Raw genomic sequence first — 17,969 nt, forward strand, 5'->3', positions numbered from 1 at the left:
TGGGCGGTGACTAGTAGCTCCAGCTCCTGGCGCTCTACTGGGATTCCTTTACCGCGCTTGTGCGAGTTCCTCTTCGGTTTCCTTCCGGCTAAATTGTCCCGCGAGAGTTGCTAGGCAACAGTCTGGGATTACTTTGGCTTAGGGTTGACTGCCCAACTCCGGGCAGAAGAAAGGAGCCTCCGGCGTCCTGGCTCTTCCGGGAACGGGTGGCGGGTGTGGACAACCCTGACGTGCAAGCGGGGAGGCGACTTGGACGAGCAAAGTAAGTATCATCGTGCCCGGCAGTTGCGGGCCGGGAGTAGCGCAGCCACCCGGAAAAATACTTTCACGTACGACCCAATGTAAGTAAAAATCACCCGTCTGTTCACACGCTGAGGTCAACACTGACCATGTCTGGGGATGTTTATTTCCAGTTGTTTTTCTACGTAAATACGTACTTACAGTTTATACTTAGGTTCTGTCCAAAAGTGAGATCAAACTTTTTTTGAGACAGAGTCTCACTTTATGGCCCTCAGTAGAGTGCCGTGGCCTCACACAGCTCACAGCAACCTCCAACTCCTGGGCTTAAGCGATTCTCTTGCCTCAGCCTCCGGAGCAGCTGGGACTACAGGCGCCCGCCACAACGCCCGGCTATTTTTTGGTTGCAGTTTGGCCGGGGCCGGGTTTGAACCCGTCACTTTCGGCATATGGGACCGGCGCCTTACCGACTGAGCCACAGGCGCCCGGAACTGTACTAGCATTTATTTCTCCAAGCCCCTATTGAGGTCATTTAGATTGTTTCCAGGTTTTCACCCTTAGAAATGGCATGGGTATCATTCCTTCATCAGTCTGTGTCCACGTGTCTAATTAAGTGTATTTACCAAGAAATAATTTTCAGAAATGGGATTGTTGGTCGAAGAGTATATAGGCTTCCCTTCCAGGAGGGTTTTATCTCCCACCTTCCAGCAGGGGCCATCTAAACCTCCTGCCGTAGTTATATGCTTGCCATTATTGTGTACTACTATCTTGTTTAAACAACTTTTGCCATTTTAATGGATTTTTAAAACATCTTTTAATTTTCTTTGCTTACTAGTAAAGTTTGTCAAATTTATTCACTGTCCATTTGTACCTCTTCTTTTGGTGTACATCAGAATCCTCTGTTAGTGTCTTTTGCTGTGGACGTTTTCTTAAGTGTGGTCTCAGTTTCTCTCTCCTCCTTCCAACATTTGTCCAGTCCCACCCCTGACCTTCATGTTGACTCAGTGCCCTCCTCTTACTTCCTCCTCTTTATCAGTAATACAGAGAGGCTGCTGTCTGTCTGAATTCTGCTGGTGGGACAGATCCGTCTTCTCTTTGACATCCCCTTTCATTGGTAATTTGTTCTGCTAGTGTTTGATGAAGTTCCTTCTAGCAATCAGCATTACCATTTGAAGTATGACCCACTGCTGAACAATTTGATTTTCTTTGTTTTGTTTATTTAATTAATTAATTTATTTATTATTAAATCATAGCTGTGTACATTAATGCAGTCATGAGCACCATACACTGGTTTTATATACCATTTGACATATTTTCATCATGCTGGTTAACATAGCCTTCCTGGCATTTTCTTAGTGATTGTGTTAAGACATTTACACTCTGCATCTGGCTAAGTTTCACATCTACCCTTGTAAGATGCACCTAGGTGTGATCCCACCAATCACCCTCCCTCCCATCCTCCCCTGCCCTTCCCCTCCCTCTCCCCTTACCCACATTAGATTATAACTGGGTTATAGCTTTCATATGAAAGCCATAAATTAGTTTCATAGTAGGGCTGAGTACAGACAGTTGGATTTTCTATATGAATTTTTATTAACTCATCTCATTTTTTTTCTTTTCTTTCTTTTTTTTTTTTTTTTTTTTTTTTTCAGTTACAGGGTCTTACTGTGTTAGCCAGGCTGGTTTCAAACTCCTGGCTTCAAGCAATACTCCCATCTCAGCCTCCCAAGTCACTGAGATTACAGACCTGAGCCACCACATCTGGCTCTTAATTCATATCTTAAAATTAGTGATTTGTGACCAAAAAAACATAAAGAAATCTTCTCTTTTTGTTGGATTACAAAAAGATTGGCACTGAATTCAAAATGTCAGATATCCCAACGAAGAGTTTCTCAAAATTGGAATTTCTTCCAATCATGAAAATAAGAGCTTGTTGTAGTAGAAGAAATCCTGGACTATAAATTTGATGGCCTGTGTTATAGTACTTGTTCTTGTTTAACTATAAGCAAACTAGTTTGTAAAATGAGGAGGTCGGATTAGGCCCCTTGTACCTCAGTATTTTATGATTTGTTTATTTAATTGTGGTTTTATATAGATTCTTAACTGATCCGTTTGCCATGTGGTGAGGTGTACCTAATAAGGTATGCACTAAGAATTCTTAAGCCAATATTTGTGATAATATAGATTTCCATCAGTCAAAGACCTGTGTGAAATAGCGTGCTGCTCTGACACAGAATATGGAAGTTTTCTTTATAGAGGCATGGGAAGATCGTCATAGGTTAGATTTTAAAAAAATACAAAGTGCAGAAGAGTGGATAAAGTGTGTGTGCTAAACATGTGCTATTTGCCCCTTGAGAGCCACTATTCATCCTCCGCTGGACTGCTCTGGGGACCAGGAGGTCTACCTGCCTTAGCCACTCCCCTGCACTCTGGTTCCAGTTGGAGACGGGCACAGGCAGAGGCTGGAGAAGAGGAGAGTGCTGCATCCCTACTCAGCAGGCTGACCTGTGCGCGTCTCTTCCACTCACCTCTCTGCCTCACAGTTCTCCTGACTGCTTCTTCCCCTGGCTCCTTCAGGCCTCAGAGGACGAACAGCATTTCACTGCCCCACTGTTACTGAGTGCCAAAGTACTGTACTTCACCTTGGTGCTTTTCTAACTGGCCTTAATTACACTGTCTTCAGATTGCCAAGTTTGAGAGTGTCATTGTTTCCCTGCTGGAACACGGACTGATACAATAGGCTATCTTTTGGGGTAAAAAAGTAGAGAAAATATAGAAACTCTAGAAGATAAATAGAAAGTAACAAAAGCTGTTTCTTGGTGTGTGGGGGAATATGGGGCAGTGAGAATAGGCCCGGAAGCAGGGACAAGGACAGGGAAACTTTTCACAGTATACCTTTCTATATATGTTCTTAAAAGCCATGTAAATGCATAACCTCTAAAAGTTAATTTTTTAAATAAGGGTTCATGCATTCAATCTAAACTGGCTTTATATATTGCAACTTTATTTCAGAATTGATGGTGAAGATTAACATTTGAATTATTTCAAGATGAGCTTCCTATTGCCCACACTGACCTGCAAAAAGGAAGTAGACCAGGTGATAAAAAGTACTGCTGAGAAGGTGTTGGTGCTCAGGTTTGGGAGAGATGAAGATCCTGTCTGCCTGCAGCTAGATGATATTGTAAGTGGATTTTTTTAAAATGGTTTTTATTAAAAATCTGTATATTCGGGCGCCTGTAGTCCCAGCCGCTCGGGAGGCTGAGGCAAGAGAATCGCGTAAGCCCAAGAGTTAGAGGTTGCTGTGAGCTGTGTGACGCCACGGCACTCTACCCGAGGGCGATACAGTGAGTGAGACTCTGTCTCTACAAAAAAAAAAAAAAAAAATCTGTATATTGTCTGCAGAGTGCTTAAATCAGAGCAGGCAGGGCTCATTGTGAAGCTGCTTAGTCATCAGCGCACTGTGACTAAGAGGTGGCGTGTGCTGCCCTGAGCTGAACCCCCACATCTGTGACGGGCTGAAGCTTTCCTAGATGTCCTTCCTACTAACAGCTCTCAGTGCTCAGTTTCACCAAGGCAGTGGAAGAGCAGGAAACGTGATTAACAAGCACCTATGGACATTATCTTTTTTTGATGCCTTCACAGTAGAGTAATAACAGCCCTGTGAATACCAGGCAGGTCAAATAACTTCCCATGGGCACAGATCTGCTAAATTCTGGAGCTGAGATTCAAACTCACTTTTCTGTAACTGCCAGGACTCTTCCCTGTCTCCAGAATTCTCTGATCTTACAGCAAATTTTCACTTTCTGATTAGTATGAAGGAGTAGTACAGGACAGGGTAGGCATATTCTTGTCTGTATTTATCACAAAGAAAGACTAAACCGGGAGTAAGACTACTTCCCACCATTTCTATTGCTGCCATCACTGTAGAACCTGAGTATAAGAATCCTCATTTCTGTGGTTAAAAGTGATTGTAAAAAAAAAAAAAATAGAATGAGTGGGTAATCTGTTAACCTGGCAAAGAAAGGACCACAGGATTATACCCTCAGCTGTAGGGAAGGGGAACTATGACAGAGGTCAGTAGTAGACTCTGAAGCCACACTGCTGAAGTTCCAATCCCATCCCTACTGTTTAGTAGCTGTGTGACTTGGACAAATTACTTTATCTCCCTGTGCCTCAGTTTCCTCCTCTGTAAATGGGTACTCTAATAGTACATACCTCTGGGCGGCGCCTGTGGCTCAGCGGGTAGGGCGCCGGTCCCATATGCCGGAGGTGGCGGGTTCAAACCCAGCCCCGGCCAAAAAAAAAAAAAAAAACCAAAATAAAAATAATAGTACATACCTCATAGGAATGTTGTAAGGATTAAATGAGTTAACAAATGTTTTTGTTTGTTTGTTTGTTTGTTTATTTGTTTTAGAGACAGAGTCTCACTTTGTCGCCCTCAGTAGAGTGCTGTGGCATCACAGCTCACAGCAACCTCCAGCTCTTGGGCTCAGGTTATTCTCTTGCCTCAGCCTCCCTAGCAGCTGGGACTACAGGCGCCCGCCACGCCTGGCTAAGAATCAACAAATGTTAAGCCCTTAGGACAGTTAGCACATAGTAACTGTCATGTATGTGTTTGCTACTAATTATAATAGTTATTTCTAGGAAGATTCAGATGAAAGATTTTGCTAAGTTATTTTAAGTGAAAATAGATTGCTTTTACAGAAACAATTCAAGATAGAAAAAAATTAAAGGAAGACATACAGTATATTCGCAGTTTTACCCAAGGTCTTCTCGTAACCTTGTTGACAGTGATTCAGACTCTGGTTGATAAGGTTACGCTGTGTTTAACGTGGAACCCAAATAGGCTAGATTCTCAGCCCAGGAATTTTTTCAAACAAAATACTCTATTATAGTAAAAGGTTCCATAGAAGACACATTAGCTACTTCTCATATCATAACCTACATGTCTGTTGTCATTTGCAGCTTTCTAAGACCTCTTCTGACCTAAGTAAAATGGCTGCTATATACCTGGTAGATGTGGACCGAACTCCCGTTTATACACAGTATTTTGACATCAGTTATATTCCATCTACCGTCTTTTTCTTCAATGGGCAGCATATGAAAGTGGATTATGGGTAAGTTAGGGTGACTTACCTATAATTAATAGTGTCCTTTAAGGAGTTGCAATATCTCACCTATTTGCATGTGATGCTGGCTCTGTGAGTCTTATTATCAGTATTGTTTCCTCAGTTGGTATAGTCTATATTTTTTTACATAAAACTTTTGTACAAAATGAGAATGTTTCAGGTATGATTGGCAAATTCTAATTTCCAAATTAAATATGAAGGAATAATACAATTTGTGAAACACTGACCATCCAAAACTCTAAAATATAGAACAGTTATATTAGCTAAAGAAAAGAACTTAAAAAGGTTTCTAGGAATTTCATCTAAAACAAAATATGTAGTTGTTCTTAACCTTCAGGGCTGGCAGGTGGGATTTATAAAAGAAGCATTCCTTCTAGCAAACTAGGATATGCTTCTCTCTGGCTGTTTCCTATCTTCTGCCACTCGGAGAATTTTGAAACATTCTTCACCAAAGCCTGTCAAGAGTTAAGTGACCTGAAATCGTCTTTAATGCCTTCTGCTTCATCCAGTTACTGTCTAACTACTTTACATTCATTATTGAATGTATCTATCATTTCTTACTGTGGTTAAGGTGTCTACTTATCTAGATCTGTATACTTCTTTATCGTTGTCTATTTGAAAGTGCATTTTAGAGCTGTTTATTCTTCTAGGATCCGGTTGATGTAAGTATTAATTTGGTACAGACTTTTTGGAGGGCAATTTATGACCTTATGTATGGAGCACTTAAAAGTATTTAAACTTTTTAACCCATAATTACATTTCCAGAAATTTAATATGATGTTATAGATTAATGGCTTCAAAAGAAATATGTATTCGTTGAGGAAAAAGTACATTACCCAATAGTTTGTACAGTATAATTTCCAATACCGTGAGAAAAAGAATACATGCGCATTCACATACATATACACACATGTAAGATTGGAAGGGTAGGCGGCACCTGTGGCTCAGTCGGTAGGGCGCCGGCCCCATATACTGAGGGTGGTGGGTTCAAACCCGGCCCCAGCTGAACTACAACCAAAAAAAAAAAAAAAAATAGCCGGGCGTTGTGGCGGGCGCCTGTAGTCCCAGCTACTCGGGAGGCTGAGGCAAGAGAATCGCTTAAGCCCAGGAGTTGGAGGTTACTGTGAGCTGTGTGATTCCACGGCACTCTACCGAGGGCCATAAAGTGAGACTCTGTCTCTACAAAAAAAAAAAAAGATTGGAAGGATATATACCAAACAGTGACCTCTGGTCTCACTGGTGGGGGTTTTTTTCTTTTTATTTATTTTTGAGAGAGAGTGTCACTCTGTCACCCTGGGTAGAGTGCTGTGGCATCACACATCACAGCAACCTCAAACTCCCAGGCTCAAGCAATCCTCTTGCCTCCTGAGTAGCTGGAACTACAGGTTCCCACCACAACACCCGGCTAGTTTTTCTATTTTTAGAGACAGAGTCTCACTCTGGCTCAGGCTGGTAGCTCAAGCGACCCGCCTGTCTCAGCCTCCCAGAGTGTTAGGATTATGGGCATGAGCCACCCTGCCCAGCCTGATTTTATGTTTTTTTTTTAATATCTACAATAAGTATAGCTGATGTTTGAAGTTTTTTTTAATATCTATCAACTCAAGGATATTTTTGTTTATCTGAAAGTCTTCAGAAATATTAAAAGTTTATTATCATTATTATTATTATTAAAAGCTTATTAAAAGTTCTGAGAGTAGTTGTTTCTCTTCTGTGCTGTCTAGGTCTCCAGATCACACTAAGTTTGTGGGAAGTTTCAAAACAAAACAAGACTTCATAGATTTGATTGAAGTAATCTATCGAGGAGCAATGAGAGGAAAACTTATTGTCCAAAGTCCTATTGATCCCAAGAATATTCCCAAATATGACCTTCTCTATCAAGACATTTAACACACTAACTGCTGTCAAAGACAAAGAGAAAGACACGTCTGGAAACAGTACCTGAATCCCAGCTGTGCTATTTTTCTGGAGTCCTTCAGAAATGTGTCCAGTGTCCAGCAGAGAAGGGGTTTGACAAATGTGCATATAGAGTTCTGGCCCCTGGGGAGATCGCTCCTCAGCTCACCTGAGATGCCTAATGTCTGCTCCCTGCGAACCTCAGAGCAGTCAACCAGTCACTTTCCCCAGGGTGGTTTTTTTACCTTCTTTTTTAAATGGTGTGCTTTCCTTATACCTGAAGATAATTCAGAATCTTCCCAAACATTGTCTAATAAGCAATTCAATTTAACCATGTTTATTTGATACACAAGTAAATTGGAAAGTCATGCCCATAGGAGCAAAAATACATATTTTCTACACTAGATGTGCATACAGACATATACACACACACACACACAAAAGCTCCAGTCCTTATTACCTAATTTCTCTTAGAATAATTAATTCTCTACTGAATAGAGAATAGCTCTTCTTGCCCATTTTATTTTAGAGCCTTGCTGGCTCTGACTATTAGAGCACTACCATGTTTGGCTCATTTAACTCGCTTTTATGTTGTTACATTGCCAAAGAAGTGAGAACTTGAACCTACCTCTAGTACCAAATTTGAGAGAAACAAAGAATTAACCACTCTTAGTAAGTAGGTACAGATCTCTCCCAGAAGTTGCTGCCCCTTCCTGAGGCACAGAATTGTACTTCCAGGGCTCAAATCTAAAAGAGATGTCATAATTGTTAGAAAGAAATGTCACTGTTGGGGGATTTGCCTATTTTAAAAACTTTATGAGGAATTCTTACTATTCCAGGGTCACCTAGTACAACTTTGGTCAAGTTACTTCTCTTTTCAAAACCTCAAGGTGTTGACCTTCTAGGATGAGAAAATGGGTGGAGAGCTGGAGGGCACTGGGCCACCTTATCACCTGCTTAACAGCCCCTGACCACCTTGGGAACAGAAGCCCCATTCTGTTCAGGACAGCACTGTCACTGAAAGTTCCACCCTTTTTACCAGCAGCTTCCTTTCTAAGCCTCTCCTGCAGGAGGGGTGACTGCAGGACTTGGTTCTGGCCAGCATAGAGGGAAGACTTCTAGGTTGATAAAAAAAGAGAGCCACTCCAGGAATAAGGCAAAATAAATCCTGTCACCACCACCTCTGTCTTCTCTCCTCTATATCCTTTTGATGTTAATCATGATGCCATCTTAGGACCATGAGGCTGCCAACCTCAGGGTGAAAATACTCAGTGTGCTGAGAACGATCGAAAGAGCCTGGTCCCCAGTGATGTTATTGAGCTACTGAGTGAACTCTAGACCCAGCTCCTTCCAATTTCCATAAAAGAATAAAATGTCTTCATTGCATAAGTCACTGGTAGTCAGATTTTATGTTCCTTTGTCCAAATCCCACAGTATTTAATCTAGTAAGTACTCAGATGGAAAAACTCCAAACTTGCATGTGGAAAATTCTCCTGTCTTTCCTTCCAAAGGCTCTGGAGAATTTTTCTCAGAAGTCCCGTATTTTTGACCCTTCCCAGTTGCTTTCCATGCTGTAAGTATTTACTGAGTATGTCCTGTATGTCCCATCCTGTGCTAAGTGCTGTGTAGATACAAATGACTCATGTAGAAAGGGGAGGGAATTTCAGCACTGAGGAAAAAGGCCCCAGGGGCTGGAAGATGGCAGGGGGTGTCCAGGACAGCAAGGGCTGCTGGACAGAGAGGTCAGTGATCAAGAAAATGCCAGGGGTTTTCTGTTGTCATTATTTTGCTCGTGAGTAGTGACCAGAAACCACTGAATACACTTGGTAATTCTAAGTGTTTGACTATTTTTTTCCAGTATCTGGCTGTTACCTGTTTACCAAGTTCTAGAATGAAAGGTCCATGTCTTCACTGGTCTGCTAGCTCTAACCTGTTGAAATTTACCCATGGATCTTGAGAGTGCATGTGAGAGAACTGCACAGTAAAGGCCAGACCCTGATGAGCGAGAGAGCCACCAGTGACACTGCACCATCAGGAGGAGAATCTGTATTTTTGGCATGAGAAGGGGATGTGTTGTGGAAAGGTCAGTGTACTGAAGGCTTATATCGAGAAAGTTTCGTTAGATGAGCTTCCTGTTTATAAGAATTCCAGAACTGGGCGGCGCCTGTGGCTCAGTCGGTAGGGCGCTGGCCCCATATACCGAGGGTGGCGGGTTCAAACCCAGCCCCGGCCAAACTACAACCAAAAAATAGCCGGGCGTTGTGGCGGGTGCCTGTAGTCCCAGCTACTCGGGAGGCTGAGGCAAGAGAATCGCTTAAGCCCAGGAGTTGGAGGTTGCTGTGAGCTGTGTGAGGTCACGGCACTCTACCAAGGGCCGTAAAGTGAGACTCTGTCTCTACAAAAAAAAAAAAAAGAATTCCAGAACCTTTTTTCTGGGAGGCCAGCTGTCCCGACCTTTTTTGGCACCAGGGACCAGTTTCATGGAAGACAGTTTTTCCACAGAAGGAGGTTGAGGGTGGGGAGACAGGGGTGTGGGCACTGCTCAGGCAGTGATGGGAGTGATGGGAACGGCTGGTGGCTGTAAATACAGATGAAGCTACTTCACTAGATCACCAACTGCTCACCTGCTGTATGACCCAGCTCCTAAGTTTCATGGAAGATGATCTTTCTGTGGAAGACAGTTTTTCCACGAGCAGATAGTCGGGGACAGGGAGGGAGGCGGAGCTCTGCCTGTGACAGTGCTGCCCTCAACAGGAGGTCCATAGCCTGGGGACCCTGACCTGAATTGGAGGTAGACAGAGGAGACGGTGCTGGGGAAGTAACAAGACTGGGTAGCTGGTAACAAGTCTGGGTAGCTGGAGAGGCATACAGTAACTCACATGTCAAGTGGCAGATTGAGACAATGCAGCAACTTGTTGACTCCTCAGAAACCTTTTTTGATCTCTAAGATGGAGCAGTCATGAAAAGATGCAAAGGTGTGAAAATTCAAAAATAGGATTAAAAGAATCCCAAGACCCCAGGAAGATTGGATAAAAAGGAAATAACTGGGTAATTGGGAATATAGGATAGAGAATTGTCAATAACATGATAACCCATTTGGAAAGGGAGAGGGAAAAATCAAGTTTCATTACTGCAGGGCAGGCAAACCAGCTTCCATAATCTTAACTGCTGATTCGGAGTTCACAGGGCTTAGCCCTGCCCACCTGCTAATTCTCTTTGCAGGGATGGTCTTGGTGACTTTGCCCTGTCTGGGTGCCTCCGTGCTCCTTCATTTCAGTGGTCTTGATAAGAAGCCCCCAGGGATGGCCCACCTTTGTGCTTTATCCTCGATCGAGGCATCCGGCAGAGATCAGCCTGTCTGCCTCCCCACAGTGGCCCAGGGGTTGGAACCACGGTGGGAACCACCCTTAACAGCAAGACCCCTGTCTTTGGAAGGTAAGACTCAGATGGCTTGCATTTAGTTCCTAGTGAAGGCAGGTTTCTTCCAAGTAGGAAAAGCAGCTCCTACGGGGGAAGTGACTCCGACCTCCCCACTTTCTATGGAGTCCCAGAATGTTATTGCTGTTAGGGACTTTAGAGCTTGTGTGTTTTAAGCCCCTCATGGAAAAGACCAGGATGGTTGAAGAACTTAGCAGATTTATGATCTAAGCTATGATTCAAACCCAACAAGTCCAGAGATCCTTCCTTTACACCATCTTTGTTTTCTGGAGTGCTGGTAGTTTGGAACACAATAAAGTGCTGTCTGTGTCAAAACACTTTTTTCCATCCCATTTTGCTAACATCTTCCTCACCAGGCCTGCACCCGTTCTCCTAATTCACTTTAAAGAAGTGACCAGATGCAGTGAAAAGAGCTTCAAGTTTATGTTCAAACAGTCCTAGGTTCAAGTTCATCTTTACTACTGCATAGCTTTCTAACCCTAAGCAAATCACTCAATTTCTCCGAGTTTCCATTTCCATGTCTGTAGGACAGGGATCACGATGACTTTTCCGAGACCTGGCATTCAGTAGGCACTCAAGTGAGCAGGATTTCCCAGGGTGTCATCCTAGGGGTTTCCAGTTGACTTGGGGTCTTTTCTGCTACACTTCCTATAGACACTATACCATTCAGCTGCTGCTGGACCATAAATGAGAGAATAAGAAACACCTGGGACTGAACACAGCACAGAAATGAGCCAAGAGAAAACTTTATTGATTGACTCAGAACACAGGGCTGGTACCCATCAGCTTCAGACCATGTCTTACCCCTTCCAATCCCATCCACTTTTCCCTCCGCCAGAGGAATATCTTGCTTTCAGGCAAGGGCTTCTGGCCACATTTGGGTTAGTTGTCAGCTATGGTTTTCTGAACCCAGTCCAGAATGGAGGTCATCTTCACATATACGCCATACTCAGCCACAGCACAACTCTTATCAAAGCTCAGGATCCCAGCCGCGTACCAAGTGTCGTCATTCAGGTCGTGAACAGCAAAGGCGCTGCCAGCATCGCCATAGCAGGTATCTTCCTGGTACTTGGACATGCCAGCACAGAAGGTGTGCTCGTTCAGTATGGGCTGCACCCCCACAGGGCTCTTTGGTGCCTTCTTTTCGGGCACTGTGCTGTTTTCATAGTGAATCACGCACTTCTTTTGGTCAGCCACAGGCAGCATGACATACTTAAGTAACTCAGTAAACCTGAAGTTGGCATTTCGCCCCCAGCCAGACACATAGCCCATACGCCCCACTTCTGCATAATCCTTGGAAGGTAGGCAGATGGGCATCACTCTGTCATTAACAGGCACCTTCTGTTTGAGTTTGATGAGCCCAACATCTACCTTGGAGTAATCAGGGTGAAAAACCACCTTCTCAATCTCCACAGGCTGATTTTTCCCCAGGTAGAGTTTTAAGGTAGGGGCGATGTCTTTTGCTTTGGCATTTTCTGTGTGATTCAGGAAGAGATTTTTAGCCGTGGTCACCAGCCACTGTTCATTGATCAGCGTGGCCCCTGTGGTGAGATTGTGGCGGGAGACCATCTTGGCCTGCCAGGGAAAGCTGCCTTTGGCATCCACAGATCCACCCAGGATCCGCTGTACCTGGTCCACTGGGTTTTTGGGCTTTCCACATACTGTCAAGGAGAGCGAGAGACTCGTGAGCAGAGGAGCAAAAGGGGCTCCCAATCTGAGAACAAGGGAAAGAAGCACTGGCCCCAGCCGCTATCCAGGCTATCCTCCTCCTTTGCTTTCAGAGCTGGAAAGACTAAAATGCTTTGCCTTTACCATCTGCCCATCTCATTTCCAATATTTACGGTTTAAAATAATTTGGCTTTTTAATTACTAGCATCACAAAGCAGAGTTCTATTTCCTGCTTTCCTAATAACTCACAAGAGAAATGAGTAACAGAGATTTTTCAGCCCTGGATAATGAATTATATTTATAAACAATTTATCACAACAAAAGAATGTCCACAATTTCCTGATATGCACTGGAAGGAGTGGGAGCTGTGATAATTCACTCTCTCTGGATAAAGAGAGATGTGTAGCCTGGCTGGAACTCAGATTGTATAGATGGTGCAGTTAACACAAGGCAGTTCTACGCCGCTAGTAGCAGAAGCAACTGGGAAGGACCCTCTTGTTCCATGAGGGGCGCGGGGGAAGAGAGCCCCCAGCATCAAGAAACAAGTCTTGGCTCGGCGCCTGTAGCTCAGTGGCTAAGGCGCCAGCCACGTACACCGGAGCTGCGGGTTTGAGTCCGCCCGGGCTGCCAAACAATGACAACTACAAAAAATAAAAATAGCTAGGCATTGTGGCAGTGCCTGTAGTCCCAGCTACTTGGGAGGCTGAGGCAAGAATATAGCTTAAGGGTGGCGCCTGTGGCTCAGTGAGTAGGGCACCATATACCGAGGGAGGCAGGTTCAAACCTGGTCCCTGCCAAACTGCAACAAAAAATAGCCGGGCGTTGTGGCGGGCGCCTGTAGTCCCAGCTACTTGGGAGGCTGAGGCAAGAGAATCGCCTAAGCCCAGGAGTTGGAGGTTGCTGTGAGCTGTGACGCCACGGCACTCTACCGAGGGTGATAAAGTGAGACTCTGTCTCTACAAAAAGAAGAAGAATATAGCTTAAGCCCAAGAGTTTGAGGTTGCTGTGAGCTGTGATGCTACAGCACTCTACTGATGGTGACATAGTGAGACTCTGTCTCAAGAAAAAAAAGAAACAGAAGTCTCCAGCTTCCTGTTACACTACCGAGGGTTAAGATTTTGTGTCCTCTCTCCTGACTTGTTCCTGGAGCCTACTTTACCTTTGACCAAGGGCTGTCTGGGCTGGCTATCTGCATTCATGGGTCTCCTGATCTGGGGACAGTACGGACAGTGCATTCAGCCCATGCCCTCCAGGCCCAGATGAACAAGACTCTTAGTGAGCTCTGCCGGAGTTATCACCTAATTGCTTCATCTCTGCCTGAGCAGCTGTGGCTCCCTGATTTCTCCTCTTGGCTCTTGTGCACTGAGAGGAAGCCACCCAGGCAGGCTGTGTCTCTGTGACAGTTCCCTAGATGCTGTCCTGCACCCCAAGCCCGCAGCTCCCACCTGCTTCACATTCAGGAAGCTTCTCGCCAACAGCCTTGTTTGTCCACTGCTTCTCATGGTTTAAGGTGTACACTCCTGAAATAAGGAAGGAAATGAGCCAAAAGGGAAATCGAATGTGGACATAGAATGGAGAGAGAAAGCATTTAAAGAGAAGAATTTGAAAAGATGACAAGGAAAAAAGAGGAAAGGGGAGTTGCATCATGCTGGAAGCCAAGGACTGGTGCTCGTTCAGCCCAGTCATGGCCAGACAGTACAGGGAGGGCTCAGGGTTCAAATCCTGATTCTGCCACTTCTAGGCTGCCTGAACATGTGTGTGTCTGCAGGGTACACGTGTGTGTGCATGTGCATGGGTGCTGTGAAGCAGGGAGACTAGCTTTGTACTCCTTCCTGTATTCTCTGCAGCGCCCTGGGAGCTGTCATTGCCCTGCTCTGGGGACAGCTTTTTGCAGTGGATGTAAATGATGTCACAGATATTGCAGGTGGGTCTTAAGCCTGTGTGTGCCTCTGATGCCTCAGCAAAATGAGAATAATAGGCTGGGCACGGTGGCTCACACCTGTAAACCTAGGGCTCTGGGGGGTGAGGAGGGTGGATTGCCTGAGCTCAGGAGCTTGAGACCAGTCTAAGAAAGAGTTGATTTTAGTTTCTCTACTAAAAGTAGAAAAACTAGCCAGGCATCATGGTGGGCACCTATAGTGCCAGCTACTCAGGAGACTGAGGTAAGAGAATCTCTTGAGGGCGGCACCTGTGGCTCAGTGGGTAGGGCACCGGCCCCATATACTGAGGGTGGCGGGTTCAAACCCGGCCCTGGCCAAACTGTAACAAAAAATAGCCGGGTGTTGTGGCGGGTGCCTGTAGTCCAGCTACTCAGAGAATGGCCTAAGTCCTGGAGTTGGAGGTTGCTGTGAGTTGTAATGCTATGGCACTCTACCGAGGGTGATAAAGTGAGACTCTGTCTCTTAAAAAAGAGAGAGAGAGAGAATCTCTTGAGCCCAAGAGTTTGAGCTTGCTGTGAGCTATGATGACAACACAGCACTCAACTCGGCAACAGAGTGAGATTTTATCTTAAAAAAAATAAGAAAAAAAATCTCTTCAGAGGGGTGCTATGAGGACTAAGTGAGCCAATAAACATAAAGCACTCAGCACAGTGCCAACACTGGAGAATTTCTAGATAAAGGCTTCTTCCTGTGGTGTCATTTGTTCTTTGGCCAGAGCTCCTGTTAGAGAGTTCCTCCGAAATGGATGGGCTCCGTGGCACGGCTTCCTCTTAACAAAGAGAAAACCGGGGCCGAGAAAAGTGAGTGTGCCTACAAGACGACAGTTACTGGTCACCAAATGATTATTAGGATCTAAATGTGACCTTCCTGCCAGTCACCCTAGCCCACCATGGCATATTTGGGCGGGGTGTGTAGGGAGCCCAGAGACACTTGTGCAGGCCTCACCGTCGCCTTCAGTCCGCAGTCTGTAGTACTGCTTACACTGATAGCGAACCATGTGCTCCACGTAGCCATTTGCAATCTCAGGGGGCTTTGGGCAGCCATCGTCTGCAAAGAAAAAGAAGCCAGAGAGGAGATGAATATTCAGAAATTGCTGCCAGAGATCCATGAAAAGTCAGATGAAAGGAAACTGCTTCACACATTGACCTTCCTCCACCCTAAATGGAAGGCAAGGAAACAATGTCTCCTCGCATCTCTGGCAGGATCCCCAGTGTTCTTCGTGGCACTGAAACCCCTGAGATCAGGATGAGAAAGGGGGCACAGGGACTCCCCAAACAATGCAGATTTGGTAGGTCTGTGCTGGGGATGCACAGTTCCTGCCCAAACTCTAAGACCCACCTGCAATATCTGTGACATCATTTACGTCCACTGCGAAAAGCTGTCCCCAGAGCAGGAGGGCAACGACAGCTCCCAGGGCACTGCAGACAGAATAAGGAAGGAGTGCAAAGCTAGTCTCCCTGCTTCACAGCAGGCATGCACACACATGTGCACCCTGCAGACACGCACACACATGCACGCATATGCACACATCTCCCATTAAAGAGCCAGAAAAGAAAATCCATATAAGGGGTAGGACCAAGAAGCTGCCCCACCCATGTGAACTCTCAGCAGCTCCTGAGCACACCCAGCTTCCATAAGCTCCGTCCTGCTGGGAATTTGCATAAGCTTCAGAGAAGGATCACCAAGACAGGGAGGCATGTAGGTGGATGGGCCTCAGTTTCTGGCTGCATTCAGGACACTGTAAATTAGCAATAATATGTGACCTCTCCAGCAAAGAGAAACCTCCTTCAGGCAGCCCTAATGTACTGGGCTACAAAGATACTGCAAATAAAATGTAGATAACTTCACCTGTAATCCTAGCACTCTAGGGAGACAGAAGCAGGTGGATCGCTTGAGCTCAGGGGTTCAAGACCAGCCTGAGTAAGACAGGGTCTATTTATTTTTCTACTAAAAATGGAAATATTAGCTGCACTCTGTTGTGCATGCCTGTAGTCCCAGCTACTCGGGAGGCTAAGACAAGAGGGTTGCTCAAACCCAAGAGTTTGAGGTTGCTGTGAGCTATGAAGCCACGGTACTCTACCCAGGGCGACAAAGTGACACTGTCTCAAAAAAAAAGTAGATAACTTGAAGATAATATAGGAGTTTATTATGATATTCCCTCTACTTTTTCCATAATAAATGGTTTTTAATATATAAATTTTAAAACATTTATGTGATTGTTTACATTATTTTATGATTGTCTGCTTCTAGGAAATGGTATATCAAATCCCCAAATGTCAAAGATTACCTGGACGAGAACTGGCTTCCCGAGAGCAGGGTGCACAAGCCTCACTTCCCACCTGACCAGCTCACTGACGGGTATCGACCATTCAAGGATTGCTTGGTTATATTAAGTTTTTAGTCTTGTTATTTCAATTTTTAAAAAAACCTTTTGATTTTGATAATATCTAAATGCCTTAGTTGTGTCATTCAAATATTTCTCTTGATCTTTCGTATACATTTTTAAAAAGGAAAAATCAGCTAATATATATATATTCAGTAAGCCAGGAAGCCTACCACTGGAGAGGTGTCGCCTATAAAGACAAAAACTTCAGAACCTCAAGGAAGAAGATGCTCCTTAGAGTAAATCACCCTGGAAAGATAGCACTGTCTGAAAGGACTGGCTCTTATGAATACAAAAAAGAAGAGGATTTCATGCACTAAACCTCTTACTTCACCACTGTTTAGCCCTCCTGCCCTGATTCTTCATTCATTGTATTTTTGCATCTCTAACAATGAACACAAAGAAGGATGAAACAAAGAACCGGAGAAAAGGGAGGGGGGAAAGCTGGAGACCCACCTCATCATGGTCTGTCTGTCTCGCCCTGGAAGGAAAGTGTGGTGCAGATACCCGCTGCCCCTTTTATGCCTCTAGGATCGCGCCGCACCTCCCTCTCGATGTTGTAATTTCTGGGTCTACAAAACTTTGGCCTTGCTAAGGTCACAGCACACTGACATATTCCAGTAACAAAACCACAAACAACACCCCTGTTAAGAGCTGAGCTCTTGCTTCACGGTTGACTTTCCCATGTTGTTCTTTTACAAACAGCACAGAAACCTGGCAACTTCACGACCCCGTGTACCTGCCAAAGTGGTTCCTGAAATCAGAAACTGGGCAGGACAGGGTAGGGGGTGAGGGGGAACCATCAGTCTGCCTCTTTATTTTGGAGGATTTTCACACTGAAAAGGGTTGACTTAGAGTAGTTCAAACCCCTTATAGACCCTGCTACAGCCTCACTTAGAAGGGTCTAAAGAAAGCACTTCCTTTTCACAATAAGTTTCTCCATCCTATATGTAGACATCTCCCTCTTGCTTAAAAGCTCTCCAACTTGAAATCAGTAAACTGCATTTATTGTATCTTCTCCGATTTAATCACATGAAGCAGTTAAAGCTATAGTGTAGACTGACACAGACCATTCTTGGTAGCAGTGGTAATTTGGTGATTAGTCCAAAGAGGCGGATGAGAAAAATCAATGTTTCAGTCAAACATCTGCACCTATGTGTATCATGAGTACTATCAAATGAAAATTAATAGCAACTCAATAAAAAATTTCTTATTCATTAAAAAAAGAATAATAGGCCAGACATGGTGGCTCACGCCTGTAATCCTAGTACTCTGGAAGGC

The 17,969-nt window shown here is 44.6% G+C and overlaps 2 protein-coding genes across 7 annotated transcripts; one reads left to right on the forward strand and one right to left on the reverse strand.

Moving 5' to 3' along the window:
- The first annotated feature begins 86 nt into the window (after positions 1–86).
- Positions 87–17,138, forward strand: TXNL4B (thioredoxin like 4B). Of its 6 annotated transcripts, XR_008383117.1 has the most exons (7): positions 91–341; positions 3,250–3,418; positions 5,203–5,354; positions 7,088–8,832; positions 9,118–9,342; positions 10,482–10,694; positions 16,556–16,663. XR_008383117.1 is itself a non-coding variant. In XM_053606192.1 (5 exons), the coding sequence occupies exons 2-5, from the start codon at positions 3,287–3,289 to the stop codon at positions 16,929–16,931; spliced, it is 471 nt and encodes a 156-aa protein (XP_053462167.1). In that variant the 5' UTR covers positions 87–262; positions 3,250–3,286; the 3' UTR covers positions 16,932–17,138. The 6 variants fall into 6 exon arrangements, 4 of the variants coding, with proteins under 4 accessions (XP_053462167.1, XP_053462161.1, XP_053462183.1 ...); XR_008383116.1 differs by having other exon boundaries at positions 7,088–9,342; XM_053606192.1 differs by lacking the exons at positions 7,088–8,832; positions 9,118–9,342; positions 10,482–10,694 and adding an exon at positions 16,853–17,138 and having other exon boundaries at positions 87–262.
- Positions 11,428–17,287, reverse strand: LOC128596610 (haptoglobin). The gene is made up of 5 exons (XM_053606176.1): positions 17,145–17,287; positions 15,644–15,723; positions 15,251–15,352; positions 13,811–13,885; positions 11,428–12,358 (listed from the first exon to the last, which is right to left on the reverse strand). The coding sequence occupies exons 1-5, from the start codon at positions 17,150–17,152 to the stop codon at positions 11,580–11,582; spliced, it is 1,044 nt and encodes a 347-aa protein (XP_053462151.1). The 5' UTR covers positions 17,153–17,287; the 3' UTR covers positions 11,428–11,579.
- Between the last annotated feature and the right edge of the window lie 682 nt (positions 17,288–17,969).

The sequence above is a fragment of the Nycticebus coucang genome, chromosome 2, assembly GCF_027406575.1.
Source record: "Nycticebus coucang isolate mNycCou1 chromosome 2, mNycCou1.pri, whole genome shotgun sequence".
NCBI classification, from domain to species: domain Eukaryota; kingdom Metazoa; phylum Chordata; class Mammalia; order Primates; family Lorisidae; genus Nycticebus; species Nycticebus coucang.

Coding starts and splice junctions, on each gene's coding strand:
- TXNL4B (XM_053606192.1), top strand. CDS start 3,287: ATGAGCTTCCTATTGCCCACACTGACCTGCAAAAAGGAAGTAGACCAG. Junction 3,419..5,202: donor GCCTGCAGCTAGATGATATT/GTAAGTGGATTT, acceptor TGTCATTTGCAG/CTTTCTAAGACCTCTTCTGA. Junction 5,355..16,555: donor CATATGAAAGTGGATTATGG/GTAAGTTAGGGT, acceptor GTCTGCTTCTAG/GAAATGGTATATCAAATCCC.
- LOC128596610 (XM_053606176.1), bottom strand. Junction 15,353..15,643: donor TGATGTCACAGATATTGCAG/GTGGGTCTTAGA, acceptor TTTTCTTTGCAG/ACGATGGCTGCCCAAAGCCC. Junction 13,886..15,250: donor ACTGCGGACTGAAGGCGACG/GTGAGGCCTGCA, acceptor TCCTTATTTCAG/GAGTGTACACCTTAAACCAT.